The 21602-nt window shown below is 40.1% G+C and overlaps 1 protein-coding gene across 4 annotated transcripts; it reads left to right on the top strand.

Annotated features, from left to right (window-relative positions):
- The first annotated feature begins 13741 nt into the window (after positions 1–13741).
- On the top strand, positions 13742–21332 carry LOC126603318 (uncharacterized). Of its 4 annotated transcripts, none has more exons than XM_050270126.1 (13): positions 13742–14071; positions 14159–14301; positions 15440–15746; positions 15864–16076; positions 16957–17049; positions 17141–17254; positions 17365–17970; positions 18498–18739; positions 19345–19515; positions 19617–19748; positions 19837–19906; positions 19995–20090; positions 20216–20498. In XM_050270126.1, exons 3-13 carry the CDS (start codon positions 15456–15458, stop codon positions 20225–20227), a joined length of 2040 nt encoding a protein of 679 aa, XP_050126083.1. In that variant the 5' UTR covers positions 13742–14071; positions 14159–14301; positions 15440–15455; the 3' UTR covers positions 20228–20498. The 4 variants fall into 4 exon arrangements, with proteins under 4 accessions (XP_050126083.1, XP_050126081.1, XP_050126082.1 ...); XM_050270124.1 differs by lacking the exon at positions 20216–20498 and adding an exon at positions 21130–21332 and having other exon boundaries at positions 13747–14071; XM_050270125.1 differs by lacking the exons at positions 13742–14071; positions 20216–20498 and adding an exon at positions 21130–21332 and having other exon boundaries at positions 14078–14301.
- Positions 21333–21602: the final 270 nt, after the last annotated feature.

The following is a 21602-nucleotide window of genomic DNA, read 5'->3' as shown; positions in this document are numbered from 1 at the left end:
CATGTCACATGAGAACTCATGGTTGGGATAATGCAAAGTAGTCATTTGACCTGAGGCATCATAGTTGTCTTGTGGTTAGGTCATTGATCTTTGACTATGTCAAAGTCATTCCATCAGAGGGTGTCCACGGCATAGTTAGGGTTAAGCCACTTAGCCATGGAGGCAAGTGAATGCGCAACAAGGGATCTCTAACCTTCAAACCGTTTGAGGGAGAATACTCTATGATATGATTAAGAATCTCTGGCCAGAGTAGGAATGAGATTTAGGAAATCGTTCCAAATCACATTCAAGGTAATCATATAAGTAAGAGAATCACATTGGATAGTAAACATGAATAAACTATCAAACCAAACAATGTGGTCAAGAGTATTGTATTAGAGAAATACCGTATTGCATTGTAATCCTAAACATAATAGGTTCTCCACCTCTTCTGATTAGCTTGGGTAACCATGACATACTGCTAGGTGTCACTCATGGTTTGTGGAAGCCCTAAATGTTTATAATCACTAAAGGGAGAATTGAAAGTAAGTTTCAATTCACAATCGATTTGAAAGAGTTATAATCGCCCATTGCCTCGCTAAAAGGAACCTAATGGATCGTACACCGAGTAAGGTAAAGATTGAAGAAACAACGGAGATGAGTAGGGATAATTAAATGGTTTAATTATTTATAGCAAGGATTAATTAATATGTTAATTAATCAAACGAATAAAGTTCGTTAAAAGACCACGGGTTAGTTTTGGGCCTCAAGGCCCAATGGGCTTCGAACGTCAAGCCCATTGACTTAAGTTGTATGACAACTTAATGACTAATAATTCACAAAGGCCCAAAAAGCCCAATAAAACCTATGGCCGACCATAATGATAGTGGAGTGGGTTTTAGACTTATTACAAGTTTGCCACTCCAATGAAGGTAGGTATAAATATGACTTTATAGCTATTTCTTCATTAGAGTTTCTTTTAGGGAAAGGATGAGAACACGATGGTCTCCCTTTCTCTCTAAGAGGCCGGCCCTCTTGGAGGAGATTGGCTAGCAATCTCTCATCCTCCAAGGTCACTCCTCTCTTCTTCAAGTCTCTCCTTGGTGTGGAAAATTAGAGGTTCTCTATTTTGAGAACTTGGAGAATCTTTTCTACCATCCTCCTCCAAGAAATCGATGGATCTAAGAAGCAAGGAATGAAGGCCTTTCCTTGGGTGATTAGCCTTTGCTTATGCAAAGAGAAATCAACAAAGGTATAATATTTCTCAACTCACTTTGTTCTTGAGTTGAGTCATGGTTCACCTAACTACTAGGCTTTGAATTTCATGGGTAATGTTTTGTTTTGAGTGCATACAAGCATGATTCCGCCTTTAATTGTTAATTGCATGCCATAGATGTTGCTCAAATGAACATGTTTTTCACAAAATTTCCTTCAGTTTGTGTGGCTTGTGCCATGTACTCTGGATGTACTAGTTTGTTGTTTGTGTGGCATGTGTCATGTACTCTGGATGTACTAGTTTGTTGTTTGTATGGCATGTGTCATGTACTCTGGATGTACTAGTTTGTTGTTTGTGTGGCTTGTGCCATGTACTCTGGATGTACTAGTTTGTTATTTATGTGGCATGTGCCATGTACTCTGGATGTACTAGTTTGTTGTTAATTACCAAGTATTTGCATTATCATTGATGAATGCCTAGCTATGTTTGAGCAAATCCTTTGTTTAGATATAAGCCATAACTTAGATGTACAAGTTATATCCAGTACTGTTTGTTTATTTGTATAGTCTTGTTGACATATACTTAGACTTGATTTCCTGTTGGAAGCATTCATGTTGAAGCTTTGAACCCGAGTGTTTCATTGCTAGGAATGTAAAAGGATTAGGACCGAGTTGTCTAAATCACCTCTTTATTGAATTCATGCCACATAATCTTCGTTACATATGATACTGAACGGCTGAAGCTTAACACTTGTACAATGTGAGTTTACTTGTAATAATACTTCAAGTGATCAGCGTTTTATGAATGGCCAAGGGTCTTGCCATCAGAGCTTTTAAGCTTGTATGAGCCAGGGCGATTGATGCCAACAACTTCAAACAGTCTATCCCAGTTTGGACTAAGTGTTCCTTCACTCAGGACTCTGTCGCAGAGTAATCTTTTCTTCAATACCCAGTCTCCTACTTTGAAAGAACGAGGTTTGACCCTTGAGTCATAGTAGTTGGAAATACGCTGCTTGTAGGCGACATTCCTCAAGTGAGCCTGGTTTCTATGTTCCTCGACTAGATCTAAGTTGAGGGTAAGTTGTTTCTCATTTTCACTTTGCACGTAGTTCTGGACTCAGAACGTTGCTTTCTCAAGCTTAACTGGGACAACTGCCTCTGTACCAAAGGCAAGTGAGAATTGGGTTTCTCCTGTTGATGTCCAATATGAAGTGCGGTATGACCAAAGAACTTGGGGTACAAATTATGGCCAACAACCTTTAGCATTGTCCAAGTTGGTTTTCAAAGTTCGCTTAATTATTTTGTTAATAGCTTCAACTTGTCCATTAGACTGGGGATGAGCTGAGGAGGCAAAACATTAGTTGATGTTGAACTTAAAGCAGAACATCCTGAACTTATTGTTGTCGAATTGTCGCCCGTTGTTAGTGACTATCGCATTGGGAATGCCGAATCTGCAAATGATGTTCTTCCACACGAAGTCTTTTATTTTTGCCTCAATAATGGTTCTACTTCGGCCCACTTTATGAGGTAGTCAACTGCAATGATTGCATAGCGGACCTTGCCATTCCCTACAGGCATTAGGTTGATCAAATCAAGTCCCCATTGGGCGAAAGACCAAGGGCTGATCATAGGAGTGAGCGGCTAGGGAGGGGAGTGAGGAATAGTTGCATAGCGTTGACACTTATCACATGAGCGGGATATTCGGATGACATCTTGGTGGAGTGTTGGCCAGTAATATCCTTGGCGAAAAGCTTTGTGTGCTAAGGATCGAGATCCAGCATGATCTCCGCATACTCCTTCATGTATTTCCCGAATGACAGTTTCCGCCTCTGTGGGCATAAGGCATCTTAGGTATGGTAGGTTAAAACCCCACTTGTAGAGTTGGTCATTAATGATCAAGTAACGGGTAGCCTTGTATCGAATCTGCTTAGCTTGGACTTTATCATTTGGAAGGGTGCCATGAGCAAGGAATCTATAAATCGGGGTAATCCAACTGTCCCCCTGTTGTAAGTTGCACATTTTTGCAGCCATGGTGCTTGGTGCTGCCAACAATTTGACCTGAATTTTTCTCCCAATCTTGTCTTCCATCGCAGAGGCAAGGCGAGCCAAAGCATCTGCATGACTGTTTGCAGCTCGAGGAATTTGGGTGATCTGGTAGTGGAAATGCTGGAGCAACAATTGTGTTTGTGCCAGATATGCTGCCATAGAGCTATCCTTAGCGTCAAAGTTGTTGGTGACCTGGTTAACCACCAATTGGGAGTCACTGAAAATATCAATTCGTTTAACCCCAAGGTGTTTGGCTAAATGTAAGCCTGCTAGAAGGGCTTCATATTCAGCCTCATTGTTCGACACCTTGAATTTGAAATGAAGAGCATACTCCATTGCCACTTGGTTAAGGGTCGTAAGGACTAGTCTTGCTCCACAACCCTGTTGGTTGGACGAGCCATCAACATATAGACTCCATGCTGAGGCTGTTGGTTCTATTTTCTGAGCTTCCGAGGGTAACGAAACCACTACTTTAGGCGTAGAAACAATGTCAACAGGATATGTGAAGTCGGCGATGAAGTCTGCTACTGCTTGGCCCTTCTCTGCTGGCTTTGGTTGGTAGGAGATGTCAAACTCACCTAATGCTATCGCCCATTTGATCATTCGCCCGGAAGTGTCAGGACTTTGGAGTATCTATCCAAGAGGATGATTGGTAAGCACGATGATGGAGTGTGCTTGGAAGTAAGGGCGAAGTTTTCGAGCAGACATGACCAATGCTAAAGCCAATTTCTCAATGTTGGAGTATCGTGACTCTGCATCTTGTAAGGCCTTGCTAGCATAGTAGACAGGCAGTTCAACATTACCATCCTTTCGAAAGAGAACGGAACTTACTGCTGAAGCCGATATCGACAGATAGATAATGAGAGTGTCACCAACCTCAAGTTTGGATAGCATAGGGGCTTTACTTATGTAGTCTTTGAGGTTTTTGAATGTCTCAGCACATTCATCAGTCCATGTAATGTACTTCTTATTTCCCTTAAGTGCTTTAAAGAAAGGAGCACATCTGTCGTGGCCTTAGAGATGAACCTAATTAAGGCTGCCACCTTGCCAGTAAGGCTCTGGATGTCTTTTGAAGTTACCGGTTCCTTCATGTCGAGGATTTCTTTGATCTTCTCAGGATTAGCCTTAATGCCTCGTTGGCTTATCATGAAGCCTAAGAATTTACCAGAGCCTACGCCGAAGGCACATTTGTTGGGCTTCAACCTTATTCGATACCTCTTCAAAGTTTCAGATAAGTTGGTGATGTGTTGGTCAGCATGTTTGCTCTTGACTAGCATATCATCAACGTAAACTTCCATGTTCTTCCCAATCTATTCGGCGAACATTGAATTGACCAGTCTCTGATAAGTTGCTCCTGCATTCTTTAGGCCGAAGGGCATGACTTTATAGCAATATAGTCCCTTATCAGTAGTGAAGGTTGTGTGTTCTTAGTCCGGAGGGTTCATGAGGATTTGGTTGTCATGAGTAAGCATCCATGAAGCTTAAAAGTTCATACCCTACCGTAGAATCTATAAGTCTGTCTATGAGAGGAAGAGGAAAGCTATCCTTCGGGCATCCTTTGTTTAGGTTAGTGTAATCGACACACATTCTCCACAAGACCTTTTGGAGCAAGAGACTTTCCTTAATCGGATTCTTCTTAACAAGGACAACATTTGCTACCCACATTAGATAATTGACTTTGCGAACGAAGCTTATGCCTTTGATTTTTTCAACTTCTGCCTTCATTGTCTCATATCGTTCAACGTCATAAGATTTTCGCTTCTGTCTCACTGGCTTGGTCTTGGGGTTAATACTTAAGCGATGACAAATGATATCGGGAGAGATGTCTAGCATGTCCTCGTATGGCCCGGCGAATACCTCAATGTTCTCTTGCAAAAAAAGAGATCAATGCCAACTGAATGGGTGGTGACAAGGTGGTGCCAATCTTCACCATGCGATCCGGATAATCTTTTGAGATAGAAACCTTCTCCAACTCTTCAGCGAGTTATGCTTGCTAGGTGAAAGAGTCATCTCGAAAATCATCGAGTTAACTATTGCCACCGTGAAGATCCAAGTTAGCTTTGTCCGGGCTGGTCTTTATGACTTGTTCATGTATAGAAAAGGTTTCATTGGGCACAGGCAGGTGCTGTTGCTTGACCGAAGTGTTGTAACATGATTGTGCACTAAGTTGATCTCCTCTAATGTAACCATTGCTATAGGGGGTTGGAAATTTCATCAACAACATATGTGTGGATACCATGGCCTTGAGATCATTGATGCATGTGCATTCTAATATGACATTGTATGCCATTGGGCAATCAACCACCAGGAAGTTAGTGGTAATGGTAGCTGTGTAAGGGCCTGTACAATGGTGTAAGGTAAGTGTATGCTCCTCAAAGGTTGCACGATATCACTGGAGAAGCTTATCAGAGGGGAAATCGAGCGATCGAGCAAATGTTCAGCTACATTAAGTGCTCTGAAAGCTTCAGCAAACATGATATTGATCGAAGCCCCCATGTCTACCAGGATTCATCGTACTTCAAAGTTGGCTATGTGAGCTTTCACGATCAGTGGGTTGTTGTGAGGGAATATGATACCTCTTTCTTCTTCAAGGTAGAAACATATTGGATCCCAGTTAGGCTTTTAATACTTACCTCCCCTGATGTCTTCCACGTGAAACCCTTAGTGGCCAGACCTTAAAGCTCATTCACTATTTTTCATGGCCTTATTGGAAGATTTAGATATGGGTGTGCCACCACTTATGGAATATATCACATTCACCTGGCGTTGGTTACGGTTACCCCTTGGAGGGTAAATGAGGAATTGATCAATTTTTCCTTCACGTGTCAAAGCTTCAATATGATCACGAAGGGTGATACACTTCTCGCCGTCATGGCCGTTATGCTCGTGGTAGCAGCAAAACGTGCCCGTGTTCTTCGTGGGCTTGTAATCCGGGTGCCTTGGCTTTGGCTTCGGTATCAGGTGTGCTATGTTGGGGTAAATGGCCACGCATGTGGCGTTCAAAGGTGTGTATGCCTTATACATCGGGGTAAGGGCTGTCCTGACATGTGCTTGACCCACTGTGTTGACTGCCTGGGATCGGGGATTATCATGGCGATACCCTTAGTTATCGCGGTAGTTTCCCTTACTCATTTTACTAAAATGAGACTGGTGAGGATGGAAATCTTTCATTTTGCCCTGAGATTGATACGTCTGTTGACTTGGCAAAGTATTAAGTAAGGCGGAGTGAGGCACCACTGCCGTTTGGAAGGTCGAGGTTTTCTCATTTGGTTGGATCTGGCTTCCACTCCCTATTTGCTAATAAGGGGTAGATGTGGGGGGTTTCCCTTGATATGTCATTGCCTCGGCGGAGGCATGGTTGTAAGCCTGTGCCATCACCTAAGAGTAAGTCTTCCAAGTGTTGGCATTAATCATGTACTTGAAGAAACAATTATGTAGGCCTGCCGTGAAGGCCTTGAGGGCGGTCTTGTCATCTGCCTTAATGCAGCGAGAATACTTATGGCTGAAACGATCGACATACTCTCGTAGTGACTCGTCCGGCTTTTGGCGAATAGTGTACAAGTCATCTGCAGAATGCAAGCGATCGATCTAGAAGATGTGTTGAGAGACAAACAGTTTCCTCAGTTCAAATGAGTCTACTGTCTCAGGTGGAAGACGACAATACCAGTTTAGAGCTCCGCCAGAGAGGGTGGAGGGGAAGAGAAGACATCGTTCTTAGTCGGTGTGCATCCGATATGCCATGGTGGACTCAAAGAGGTTAAAGTGTTCAATTGGGTCATCCATTCCAGTATAGAGTTGTAAACCAAGCTTTTGTTTTGTCTTCGCTTGAAGGGGAGTGTCGAGGATCCTCCTTGTGAGAAGGCCAGGCCTGGGTTGGTTCCAGTCAGGTATCTCGGCCTGACGTTCAGCCTTCAACTTGTTTACTTCCTCAAAGAGTTGTAGGACAAGGGGTCTTGAATAGAGTCATATACCACTGGGATTTTCTTTCGTAAATCTTCATCGCCTCTTGGAAGTAGGAAAGTTTGAGCAAGGGCATATGATTTTTCCTTATACTCGCCGTACTGACTTTTAGGGCGAGTTTGTTGGAATACCTCAGAGTTCCCTATACCTTCATGTTCCTCTGGGACCTGTCGTTTCTTCCCTAGATTGGCAGTTGGCCTGGGTCGTGGGAGGGGACCGAGTCTTTCAGAAACCCTTGGGTCATTGATCTTTGAGCATATGCGGAGGGGATTCTTTCGACGTTGCTTTAGGAAGTCTCGGCAGTCACGATAAAAGGCTTTCGATCCTTCCAACCCTTCTGCAAGGAGGTGTCTTCCTCAATTTCTCCTGTTTCGGGTCGAAGCAGTTGGGTTGAGAGAAGTCTCATGTTGATCAATGTTTTGATGATTAGCTCGCTCCTCATCAGGGATACCCATGTCGAATGAAGGTGACCCTCCGTGTTGGGGGGTACCCAGATAATGGTTGATATCCACAGGGGTAACAAGCTTGCATGTTTGAGTACGCCTAGTTTCGTGGAGCGTTTCAAAGAGTTTCTCATACTACTCCTGGAGGACCTCATTCTTCATTGCTATCTTGTTGTTCTGAGCTTTTAGCTCATCAACTTTAACTTGAAGAGCAACTCTTTTTCCTTCCTTCTTTCGTTGCTTCACACTAGGTGCAAGATGGGTGTCATTCTGTGTGCTATGGCTTCCTTCGGGATGCCTGGTCAAAAGAAAGTGTACGAATGGTGGAAACTAGCTCGACAAAGCTGAAGAGAGTGGGAATAAGTGTCATTCCCACAGACAGCACCAAATGTTGATGCACAAAATCAGTGAGAACTTTGGTACAACAGAAAATGTTAAGTTTGTGACCTTCGCTAGATTGCTCCGGTCACTAGTGTGGATAAGTATGTAAATAGTTAGAGACAGGGAAGCAAACACAAGATGTACGTACTTCACCCAAATTGGCTACGTCCACGGAGTAGAGGAGTTCTCATTAATTGTGAAGGGTTTACACAAGTACATAAGTTCAAGCTCTCCTTTAGTGAGTACAAGTGAATGATTTAGTACAAATGACATTAGGAAATATTATGAGAGAACGATCTCTATTTATAGAAGAAAGTTTCTAGTTTCATTCTGACATTAACACGTGTTGTGTTATGATTGGCTTCTGATGTTAACATGTGTCGCGCTATGATTGGCTTCTGATGTCGACACGTGTCGCGCTGTGATTGGCCTCCTGGTTGGAGGGAAACCCTTCTGGGTCCTTGACGGTATAACGTTGACCGGTGCTCAGTAGTTTCGGGATTGGTCAAGTATGGTACAAACAAAGACGATAATACCAATTAAGAGCCATAAAGAGTTGAAGGGAAAATGAGACATCGTTCTTCATCATTGTGTCTTCGGTATGCCATGGTGGATTCAAAGACATGGATATGCTCAATTGGATCTTCCCTCCCAATATACAATTATAAGTCAAGCTTCTGTTTTGTTTTTATTTGTAAATGGGTGCAAAAGATCCTCCTTGTTAAAGGGCCTGGCCTTGGCTGATTCCAGTTAAGTATCTTGGCATGACGCTCAACCTTCAGCTTATTCACTTCCTCGATGAGGTGCACGATAAAGGGCTCCTAAGTAGATTCAAGCACCATAGAAACCTTTTTTTCGTAAGTTTTCATTATTTCTTGAAAGTAGGGAAGCTTAGCCAAGGGTATGTTGCCTTTCCTTAGATTCAGCGTACTGCATGTCAAGATGTGCCTATTGAAAGTCCCCCGAGTCTCCTAAGCCTTCTTATCCCTCAAAAGCTTGTCGCTCATTTCCTGGATTAGGGGCTGACCTACGTTTCCTTCAATAACCTTTGGGTCTTTGATCCTTAAGCTTATGTGGATGGGGTTTTCTCAACGCTGCCTTAAGAAGTCTCGATAGTTGCGATAAACAGCCTTCGATCCTTCCTTTCCTTTTACAAGGAGGTGCCTCCCTCCATTTCTCATGTTTCGGGTCGAAGAAGCTAGGTTGAGAGAAGTCTCGCGTTGACCAACATATTGATGGGTAGTTCCCTCCTCATTAGGAGTATCCATGTTGAAGATTGGTGACCCTCTATGTTGGAGGGGCACCCAAGTGATGGTTAACATCCACATGGGTGATGGGCTCGTGAGATTGAGTCTGCCTACCCTCGTGAAGCATCTCAAAGAGTTTCTCAATATGTTCTTGGATAATCTCATTCTTCATTGCTATCTTGTTGTTCTGAGCCTCAATCTCCTCGACCTTAGCTTGAAAAGCAAACTTATTTCTTTCATTCTTTCGCTGTTTCACACTAAGCACGAATAGGGTGTCATTCTGCGTGTTGCAGCTTCCTTCGGTTCTCATGCTGGAGAGGGATGCCTGATCAAATGAGAGTGTACGAATGATGGAAACTAGCTTGACAAAGTTGGAGAAAATAGAAATAAATGTCGTTCCCACAAACCGCACCAAATGTTGATGCATAAAATCAATGAAGACTTTGGAACAACATAAAGTGTAAAGTTTGTGACCTTCGCTTGGTAGCTCCGGTCACCTTGTGAGGATAATATGTAAGGAAATAGTACGTCAACGGAGTAAATGAGTTCTCATTAATAATGAAGGGTTTACACAAATACATAAGTTTAAGCAAAATTATCATTAGTGAAATCTAATGACTGGTTTAAGTACAATAATGACATTACAGGTTAATTGTATGAGAATGATCTTCTTTTATAGTTGAAGAGAGTCTTCAGCTTTCGTCCACAATCGATGTGGGATTCTATGAGCTTTATTCTTACATTAACATGTGTCGTGCTGTAATTGGCCTCGGGAAACTCTTGTGCTTTGGTAAGGGTGCCTCAGCCTGAATCCCTCAGTGGGCCCTCGAAGATATGAAGTTAACCGGTGCTTGGTAGTTTCGGGATTGGTCAAGTATGGTACAAAAGCATGATCAATCTTAGCGAAGTTGTTTGAACTTCATGCACTGCTCTGGAATAGGATGATGGTGGCACCACTGCTCCGTTAACCCAGCTTCGCTCGGAGTTGTTAAGTCCATGACCAGACTTCTAAGGTACTTGTATTCTGATCCGCCTTACTCCGACCCTGAAAAATCATGGTCCCATAAGTAACTATACATCCTCAAAAGGACATCTTTTTCCAAAGCATAACTAGGGGCATTTGTGGACTATGAATTTTACTAGCCCAAAGTAAGACTACAAGTGCCTCAGAAGTCTGATCTTGAACTCAACGACTCCGAATTGAACTAACCCACCTAAAAGGACCAACGGTGCCATCATATACCCTCTTGGACTCCAGAATGATGGGCAAAGTCCACATGCCTTACTAAGAACAACAGAAGCCTAATTCGGCTGGAGATATAAAGATTATAATTCATCTATAAAAAAAAATTCATTCTGAACCCAATAATTTCTGAAAGATTGTATGAAAATCAGAATAATACAAAGACTCCGCAAATTTAAATTTCCAAATGTTCCGAATTTCTAAATTTGAAAATTCGATTTTTCCTTTAAATGGGAGTTAGAAACCTTGTTTATGATGTAATGCAACTCATCCGAAAATCGCCCCTAGTTGGTGTATTAGAAAAAATAAATGATAAAAAATTCAGTCTATGTTTAAATGTTAAGGAAAACTAATGAAAAATTGCTTGAAAACTTTGAGTTTTAACGATAAGGACAAAATAAAGGGTAAAATGAATAGTACCAGGATTGATTTTTTTAATGTAAAAATATGGTTTTTCATTAAAGTGAACAGTACCGGAAGTTTTTCGTTAAAGTTACTTAAATGTTATTGTACTTAACGTTTATTACACATGGGATAGGTAATAAACATTTGAAAATAGTGTTGGAACGAGCATATTTGGGCTAAGTCACTTAATGAGTCAACCATAATCAATTGATATCAAACTCGCCATGTACCTAACAGTTATTAATTTTTTTTTTAAATTATTATTATAATCGTTTTATGCACACACATAGGGTGGGTACTTGAAACACAAAAATTGAAACGGAAGCATAAACCAAATCGGACAGCATTGAACAGTTTGGTTTTGCAGTTTTGAAGTGGTTTTAGTTTGAAACCGAACCGCAATGAAGGAAAACGGTTTGGTTTCGGTTTTGGCCTTTTGGAACTGAATCGAAACCGAATAGCACCGCAAAAATTAAAAATATTTAATTAAATAACTATATTATGTATTGTGTTCTAATTGGTTGTTTGTTAGACTTCATACATTTAGTATGGACCCAACCACGCTAGAAATTCATCTCTCTTAGTTTTTGACTATTTGTTTTTTTAACAAACAATATTATCTACACTAGGGGGTGAGGGAGTTGGATAAACTTCACAATGGCTAGCAATAGTCAGTTTCTTTCTCTCTCTCAACCCTCATCTCAAGCCGAGTTGACATAAAGCACGCTCGCACAGAATTATAATATTGGGTGAATATCAATTTACTACCCTCAAGTTCTGTGGTTTTCAACATTTGGTACATAAAATTTTTTTCGTCCCAGAGTCATACCTAAAGTGTTAATTTTGGGATAGTCTCATACATCAGTTAGTCAAACTGTTAACTCTGTCGTTAACTGATGATGTAACGCTTATGTGAACAATGACTGGACACCACGTGTCATTAAGGAGTCCACGTGGAAATTAAAATTTCAAAAAATAATTATTTAAAGAAAAGTAAAAGAAAAAAAAAGGCAAAACCCAGATCGTCTTTCCTAAAACCCTCCACCGAACCATCCCCTCCACCCCTCACCCACCCCTCACCCACCCCTTCCCTGATACCCACCCCTACCACCAAGCTCCCCAAAAACCCAGCCTCTCCATCCCTTTAACAAGGACCGCACGGCGCGCAAGTACACATAGAAAACATGCATATTATTAAACCTCTTAAGCAATGAGTTCAACAGCAATGCATAAGTTTCAAGATTCGGTTTGCAATTCTTGGAATTCAACATTTTCTTATATATATCAAAAGCTCGATTGAAAAGCAGCTTTCTTCCGCATCAAAATCGAATCATGGAATTGTAAAGGAGCACGCTAATTTCACAGGCCCGACGATTACCTCTTCAACTAGGGTTCGACAAGGGGTAACGTCTGCCGTCGAGCAAGATTTTGATCATGATGAGATAGGTGGCGTGGTTGTGCTTGTAGTTCCGCTGCTAGGCGGTCCACTAAAAAATGTCGAGGGCGAGATCCGGGTCCGATTGGGCTTTCAAGGCCTCGTTCACTTCAAGCTGGCTGAACCCGGGTTTGAGCTTCTAGACCCACGTCTCAAATTGCTTTTCTAGTGGGGTTCGAGTTTGGAGGGGGTTTGGAGGGGTAAGGTAAAGAGGACAAGAGGCGGTGGTGGGGATGTACGTGGTGATAGGGGAAAGGTGGGCGTGGATGAGAGTGAACATTGACGGAGTGGATGTCGCGGTTGCAGGTGACGCAGAGGGTCGGGACTCCCTCTCTCTCTGTCTCCCCGAACCTTCTTCTTCTTTTTCAAGTTCTTAATCCCAGCTGGGGGGGACGGTCAATGGGGAAGATCTGGGTGTGCGTGGGTTTTTTTGGTTTTTTAGTTTAGTTTAGTTTTTTAATATTTTTAATATTTAGTTAATTATTTTTTTGAATTTTTAATTTCCACATGGACCCCTTAATGACACATGGCGTCTAGTCATTGTCCACATAGACATCACATCATCAGTTAATGGCAAAGTTAACAGTTTGACTAACGGATGTATAAGACTATCCCAAAATTAACACTTTAGGTATGACTCTGAGACGAAAAAAACTTCATGTATCAAATATTGAAAACCACGAAACTTGTAGGTTGTAAACTAATATCTACCCTATAATATTTTATTCCTTGAGATTGTACTAGCATGCTTAGATACTCAAAATGCTATCATTAAAATTACGGAAAGGGATCCTCTTCGGATCCCTTCCTCCTAATCCACCAAGTTCGAGAATCCGAGTCTTTGAAATTTGATCAAACGGTTAAAGTTATTATAACTTTTAAAGTGGGCTCCTGTTTATAGCCGTTGGATCAAATTTCAACGGCCTGAATCCCCGAACTTGATGGATTAGGAGGAAGGATCCCTTTCCTAAAATTATTGCTTTATAACTTACACCAGATCAACAGTTTAATGATTTAGTGGTAAGAAAGATAGTTTTTTTTAATTTTTTTAATTTGCACGGTTTAAAATTTTACTTAACTATTTCTTATGCAGAGATTTCGTGTGCAAGTATAATTTGCTATACCATTTGATGTAGTTGAACTACAATTCAGATTAATTGTACAATTGGTGGTTTTTTGTATTTGGACAGTAGGTAGTCAAATTGTTTGGAGTAGAACCACGAATAGTCGGTAATCTTGTATTAACGTTCCTGCGTCATTGGGCACTGCTTATGTTTGAGTGGATGGAATGAATTACTAGTTTTAACATTTCACAGAACTGCAATTCAATGTTTATGAAGCTATTCTTTCATTTTCTTTGCAAATAGTTTGAAACCGATCCAAAATCGTTTGAAATCCAACCAATCCGAACCAAACTAAATAGTTTAGTTTCATTTCGATTTCAGTTTCAAAATCACACTGCAAAAACTTTCGGTTCCAATTTCACTTAAAACCGAACCGAACCGACCCTACACACATATACTACTTTACACAACACCAAATAAACGACATTTTACGAAAATCCATCAAAAGTAGATAAAACATTGTCATTGTGGTCTGGGAAATGTCGTCTAAGATGTGCTGTTGTCTCTCACCTCTTCAGCTTGCTCTCAGCCCGCGAAGGAGACGTCATTTCCCTCTCTCTTTGGTTTTCCACCAAGCCGTTGTCAAAGTTCAGGTGTAATCTCTCTCTCTCGCTCAATCATATTTCTGAAGCTAAATTCAGTGCATTTTTCTGATGGGTTTTTCTTCTTCAATATTTCAGACCAGCAAAAGAACCAAAGGTCCTTAGTTTTTGTCTCTCCCTCAGTCAAGTTCGAGCCGACCATCTAAGTAGTGATTTGGGTTTCTTCCTCTCTCACTTTCCAAGTACCCATTTGGGTATCATCGTGCCTCTTGCCTTATAGGGTATGCTTCTTCCTTTGTATTTTGCTGCTTTTGAGAAATTCAAATTATTGTTTCTAGATTTGTAAGACTTAGATCTGACCAGAGTGTGGGTTGAGTTTAAGATACATGTTCTTATTTTGTCTTAATGTTTGCTGTCTCTTTGGTTGAGGAGGAGGTTTATATAATTCCCTTATTTCGCGGTAGTTTGATGTACATTTGTTTTAGCTAGTCTTTTGTTTTAGATTCTAGAGTTCGTACTTGAAACTCCAGTTGGAACACAAACCTTCTGAAACAGAGCAAAAATTCAGAATACGCTGTGCTTACCATATTCAAAAGAGGAAAATACAAGGAAATTATTGGTTCATTTTCGAGTGTCAATGTACAAGTTTGAAAATTTTGGCTGTAAGGCTTCGATATCCAAGAAAAAATGGCACATTCTTGGAAGGAATTTGAAATCTCATTTAGAAGACAACAACCATTTACGATAAAATCAGGGTGACAAACAGGATGAATCTCATTCACGACATTTTTACCAAATTACAACTGTGAATACCTCGTTGAACTGTGTTGATGTATCTGAGAGTGTCAGCAGACCCTTTTCACTGAACTTTATGAATTAGGATTGAGGCAAGAGTATGTTTCAGTTTGGAATAAAAAAAATTTAAAAGAAAATTTGAAAAAGGGAATCAAAGTCCCTTTCTCGCCTTCTTTTGAAGGCGTTTGATGGAGAAAGACCAGTGCAAAACTTTCTTTATTGGTGAGAATATCAAAACCTTGGGATTCCATTACATTTCCAATTTCCATTACATTTTATTTGAGAAAGCAAGCAAGGAACAAGGAGAAAAAAATTGTGAAATTGAGTTCAGGATACTTTGAAATTATTGGTCCGATGCACTTATTCATTGATGTACTTACTGAGAGCTCATGAATTACCTGCCCTTACTTGAAAAGGGAAATTGGTGGAGTCTTAGAAGGAATTAGTTTAAAATCTCATCATTTAATTTCATTTCGATTGTCAGTTGATTCTATTTTATTTCTTAATTTAAACTATGTATTGTATAAATTTATATAATTTCAAGTTGTTGCACTTGTACCAGTTGTTCTTAATCCATAATTCCGTACATATATGCAACATATAAACCAGTGCTCATTTTTGCAGCTCGTAAGATTAAGAAATGGGTTCACCCAAACCAAAAGAGGTGTCTACTTCAAAGGAGACTGAGGACGCTGTTACTACCTCTAGTGGGTTAAAGAGGAAACGCGGGATAACGAATATGCGTCGCATAGCAAGTACTGGTAAGAAATTAATTGTACAGTATAACTCAAAGGGCAAACCATATGGGAAAGTAGCATCAGAGTTGGCTTCTTACATTGGGGTGGTGACACGTCGTACGGTCCCCATTAGTGTTGAAGGCTGGCCTAAGGTGGAGAAGGATCTGAAAAATAAAATTTGGGAAGCTATAGATGTATGTAGTCGACTTAAGTTGATATTCTTCTATCTTTCACAAATGCAACCTCGTTGATAACTAATGCATTTCAAAAATCTCTTTGATAACAAATCTGCTCGCTGTGTTACTTTGTAGATGGCATTTGTCTTAGCCCCTAAAAGCAGAAAAACGGTGTTGTCCGCTGCTTCCAATAGGTGGAGGCAATTCAAGTGTGACTTAACCACAAAATATATTATGCCATTTAAAGATGATGCTGAAGCCCTGAAAAACCCTCCAAAAGAATATGATTTTATTAAGCAAGAACATTGGGAACAATTTGTAAATGGTCGCTTAACCAAAGAGTTTCAGGTACGATGAGGGACTTATTTCGTAGTTTTTTTTTTTGGTGCAGTGCGTGATAGTAATTGCTAGTGAAGGAAGTGGTCTGCACTAATTCTTATAGTTATACCTTTCTTCATTCTTTTTTCCGGTATCTGCACACCCCTCTTAATTCTGGCCCTTGATTCTCCTTTGCTTTGTATCCAATGGCTTGTAAAAAGAGGGGTGTGCCAGAGGTGAAAAAGGGTGTGCAGAAATCATTTCCCTAGTAACGTTGTGTACTTAAATGATATTACTTGCTCGTCATGTATAACCCACAGAAATAAACTCGATTCTGGTCGTATACACAATCCTAAACTGAAATACAGCCCGCCCTTGATATTTGTATCTGCAGTATGTAATATGTATTTTGTGGTTTATCGTAATTGTGGAGAGTAAGACTTTGACATGGCTCCTTTTAAAGGATCAGACTGCAATTTGCAAGTGTTGAATCGCTCAAAACCATTATATGGTTTAGCAATCCCTTAAAACAATTATTTATACAATTAAATTATCATTAGAAGGTCACCATTAATGAAGTTGTCTTTGTAAACTGCTTTCCGATTTAACATTCAATTGATTGCTTGAATACTTGCACTTCTAACTTGCTCTTTTCTAGCAAGACTTTTTGTCAAGGTTAATCGGTGCGGTCTTTTAATAAAGATTTTCGGAAAAAAAAATTAGAAGTATTGGGAAGGTTTGCATGTCTGGTGTACAGTTAATTGCTTATTTGATGATATTCCCATTTATGTTATACACTTTGGTAGGTGAAATCTAATTCCCTAATTCTTAGTTTTAAAATCAAAATCTTTGTGGTACCTCTATCATCTGGTTGTGTCTACTGAGCTATAACCATATATGCATATTGTAGAAACTCCATAAGGAACAGAAAGAGAGAAGGGCAAAGTTGAAATATATTCATAGAATGTCACGAAAAGGATATGCGAATTTGGAGGCAGAATTAGTAAGTTCATAGAATCCCAGCATTTTCGCCGTTAATATTTCCATTTACCTAGGCTAGGAGTTAGGACTAACCAGACATTTGATTTGGTCAGAAAAAGACTATGCCTGAAGGTGAACTTGATGGGCATCTACTCTGGAAGAAAGCACGCGAGGATAGAAAAGGGAATATCTCCAATGTGACCATAGGAGAGCAGGCTACGAAGATTGTGAGTATGCTACATCCTGTAATATCATATGGTTATGATATGATTATAACTAAGAATGATTCATCATGCCTTTTGCATTTGTTTTGTCGCTGAACCTTTTGATGAAACAGAACAGAGAGCATTCTGAGCGGTCTGGACCTGCAGAACATTGTGAAGATTCTGAAGAATCCAGACATTCCAATCATTCTGAAAGTTCTGAGCATTCTGAACATGCAGAACATTCTGAACGCCCTAAGCATTCTGAACATGCAGAACATTCTGAAGATGCAGAACCTTTTGAACAAGCAGAACAGTCTGAACATCAAGAACATCCGGAACATTCTGAACATCAAGAACATTTGTACAATTTTGACGCCAATCTCTCCTCTAAGAATAATGGTGTCCTGACAATGGCATTGGAAACTCCTGAACAGTCTGGTAGGGTTAGAGAGGTGGGAGGCTTTGTCAGGCCAAGAGACCGACAGGCTCAGTTGGAGAAGGAAGATCTGCTGGATGAGGTCAAGAAGATGATTGAGCAGCAGGGGGCTTACTTTAAAGCCAAGATTGCTGAGTTAGAGGCAAAGATCGATGGTGGGGCCGCTGCTATCACACTTCCAACTCTAACTCCCAATCCTTCTGGGAACGCTGGCTGTTCTGGGAAGGAAAACAATGTCTTAGAAGATAATGAAATTGATTTTGTGGAATTGGCAGTTGCGGGTAAAAGAGATGCCATAAAGGTAAGAATTAAAACAATATTTTTTATGTTTGACTTGTATCTTGTTTTATCATGTGGAATGCACTTATTGGGGGTGTTAGAAGGGTTCTTAGCCATTCACTTACAGAGTGCTTTCCCTTATATTCTGTTAATTGGAATTTGGAAACCATGCACCTTGGTGTGAGCAATGGTACAGTAACTAAAGTGCGATGCGGCCAACCAGAGTCAGTGGTGTTCATTCGGGAGATGGCAGTCTGAAAGTTCCTATTGATGTAGTTCTTGATAAAGCAGAGCTGATTCCCGTCGCCAGTTACTGAAGAATAAGTAACAATTGGCCAAGTCGCAGGCTTGCATGTCATTTCGTCTAAGGGTCTTGTTAGGTTAATGTAGGAGGCGATAAATAACTCAAGTATATATGCCACTGTTCAACAATGGATTTCATTTTATTCTGTGCTTACCTTCAAAAGTTCTTTGTTTATCATTTTATTATGGCCTCATGCTGTCTTCTGATATCATCTATATCTTCATCTTTGCTGCCAAACACTGTAGAAACGTGGAAACACTGCAGAAAAACCTCAAGAGTTACCCAAACAAGACATGAGCCTGCCCAAGTCCCTCAAGTTGCTATATCGTTATGCAGAGCGTGCCATGCGGGATGGCGAAACTATCAGTGTTGATATAGAGAAAGCAGTATTTGGTGTTTCCAAAACTGTATCCATTTCCCGAGAAGTCATAATGCAGTTTATGGAAATGAAGGAAATCTCGGCCACATGCATGATTGTTTACATGAGGTAAATACAAAAATAATTATTAAATAGGTAAAATACAAAATGCTTATGATAATTTACCAATTAATCCAATTTTGAAGTTGTATTTCATATTTCTTTTTATACCGTTACGATCATTAGCTGGTTATTTATTCATATTTACTGTGCTATTGAGAGATTAAGCTTCTTTTTTGTGCGATGGCAAGTGCCTTCGTCCATGAGCAGTAGGTCTCGGGTTCGAGACTTGAGAGCAGCCTCTCCATAAATGGGGGTAAGGCTAGCCGACATTCACCTCTCCCAGACCCTGCGTAAAGCGGGAGCCTTGTGCACTGGGTACGACCTTTACTTCCAGTTTTTGTAGAGTATTTGTTCCACGTGAGAAATGGAAGATTTGCCTATTGTGGTGCTGTCCTTATATATATATATATATATATATATATATTGTGTGTGTGTGTGTGCGTGCTTCGGCATGGGTTTCATTTTCTTGATTGGCATCTACTCAGATTAGAACGAGTAGACGGTCCTCTTATTTCTTCAACATATATGTCAGATTATAACCCTGTAAACGAAACATGGAATATGATATGTGCAGACCCACTAAAATTAACCCTTACGACTTTATGTTTTAGGCACTTATATAATAAGTTAAAGGAATCAAACATGGTCAATATGGTTGCTTTGACTGACCCTTCAAGCATTTCGGTTGGGGTAGGTGATTCCGACCACAAATCAAGAATGCTAGCAGCTGGGTTACAAAATGTGCCTTCCGATCAAGTTCTTTTGGTACCTTACAATTCCGGGTAAGTCAAGCCTTCTCCATTCGATGTTTGTCAACCTTCTGTGTTTGATGAACCAAGAAAACATTTGACTTTCGCTAAAATAATTCTGGTCCAATATGTAGCTATCATTGGATGTTGACTATCATTAGTGAAGGCAAAGACGTATGCTACTTCATGGACCCCCTTCAGCGCTATTTCATGGACTCTCTTCGACGGAGCATGCACGAGGAAGAATGGAAATATGTTGTAAACAAGTAATCAAGCTGTCCTACTTCACTTATGTAAATGAAATTATTGTATTAATCTTTCTAGATTGTAACTTTTTTTTTTTTGGTGCTGAAGTGGTATTAGCCAGTTCAACGCTCAAATGGGTAGGGGAGTCCAAAAGCCACCCATATGGAAAGTACTAACGGTATGTTATTATTGTTCATTTACCTAATAACAAATCAGAAGTGTTGAAGGAATCAATAGAAACTAATATACTTTTGAATTGTGTGTAGGGTCCTAAACAACCATCAAATATGGAGTGCGGGTATTATGTCATGAGATACATGAAAGAAATCATAGAGGATGAAAACCTTTCATTCGCAGCAAAGGTACAAATAACTGTTCTAAGGTTTTCTGTACCGGTGTGAATTGCATTGGCATAAGTTGTAACATGGTTGAGGTGCTTTTTTCCTTTTCAATTGCTACTCATTATGCTTTGTGGGTTGCCTTGTAGCGGCATCTATAATCTACTGCAAATGAGTGAATCTCCTTTATCTACTGCACATGGAGTTCTAAAGTGGTTTGTCTTTTTCTATGTGGTCTACTCAGCGTGTTATCTGCTGCAAATGAGTGAATCTCCGTTAGGCCCATTAAATGAGGGTCGTTTAAATTTGTTTTCCAATTATTGCAGCTCTCAGTTATTATTGTCTAATCTTTTATGTTTGTGCATGCTGAACTATGAAATATTTGCAATTTTGCTAACAGAATGTATATAGTTGTGCCTTTTGTTGGATTTTTATCCGTTGATGAGATGAAGCTGTATGCTCTCATTGTGCACAAACAATGCTTTGTTAAGCAAATTGTTGAGAGTACTACTGTTGTAGGGTGACCTTCTAAGTTCAGTTTTGCATTACATTTCTTTAGGGGGATATAGGAACATTGTCAAGCAACTGCTAAGGGTATTTACAAAACAAACATGTTTGTCGTATTGAGGCGGTAGCTGCGAATTGTTAGCATTTTGCAGGGGCAATCTTTACCTTATCTACACACAAGAAAGAAGAAGGAAGAATTGTATAAGCTAAATAGATTGTGGTGTGCAAATGTGTAATTTGCGGTATAATTGAACATGGTGCGATTATATATATATAAGCTATGTAAATATCCTTCAGTTAGAAAGCAAGTCCCCTCCCCCTAGCCATATTGTGCATCCTTCTTTTCCTTTAGCATGATAATTTTCCGAAGGATTATGTTTTAGACAGCTCGGTAATAAGGATTGCCTGATACGGAATCAACTGTAATGTTAGAGGTTGCTGTCACCAAATTCATTTAGAAGCACACACAGCTACTGCATTCTTTAGTCGCGTTGGACATTAATGTTCTATGTTTTTGCACTCGTTAATGATAAATGTTTTCTTTATCTTGTTTCAGTGGGACGGGAAGGCGTTAGATGCCTACACACAAGCTGAACTCAATGAGGTACGGTGCGAGTGGGGTGATATTGTGAGTGATTATATGTAATGTAGGTGCTAGGTCATAACAACCAGCTGGAAGTGATGTATATGCAAGGATTTATGGCATAAATTTTGTATGGATTCCCTTTCAATGTCAAATTCAATTTAGATGCGACCGAATATGTCGCCTTTTCTGGGGGATTAGGGTTAGGGCCGGGAGTACTCCTAAACTTTGATGTATGTTTGCAGTGAAAATCTGCTACTCTTGGGATGTTTGATGACATTAATGATTCACCAAATGGAGATTATTAGTGCTAATTCTAACACAACTGTAGAAGAAACCAACTCTAAATCACTAAACTAGCAACTAAAAAACACATTACACCCAAATCTAGCATAACCCACATCCGAGCCTGCATAGCACAAAACAGCCGAAATCTTAACTATCAC

The sequence above is a fragment of the Malus sylvestris genome, chromosome 15, assembly GCF_916048215.2.
Source record: "Malus sylvestris chromosome 15, drMalSylv7.2, whole genome shotgun sequence".
NCBI lineage: Eukaryota > Viridiplantae > Streptophyta > Magnoliopsida > Rosales > Rosaceae > Malus > Malus sylvestris.
This window is presented reverse-complemented; position numbering and strand designations above follow the sequence as displayed.

Coding starts and splice junctions, on each gene's coding strand:
- LOC126603318 (XM_050270124.1), top strand. CDS start 15,456: ATGGGTTCACCCAAACCAAAAGAGGTGTCTACTTCAAAGGAGACTGAG. Junction 15,747..15,863: donor AAATTTGGGAAGCTATAGAT/GTATGTAGTCGA, acceptor GTTACTTTGTAG/ATGGCATTTGTCTTAGCCCC. Junction 18,740..19,344: donor TGCATGATTGTTTACATGAG/GTAAATACAAAA, acceptor TTTATGTTTTAG/GCACTTATATAATAAGTTAA.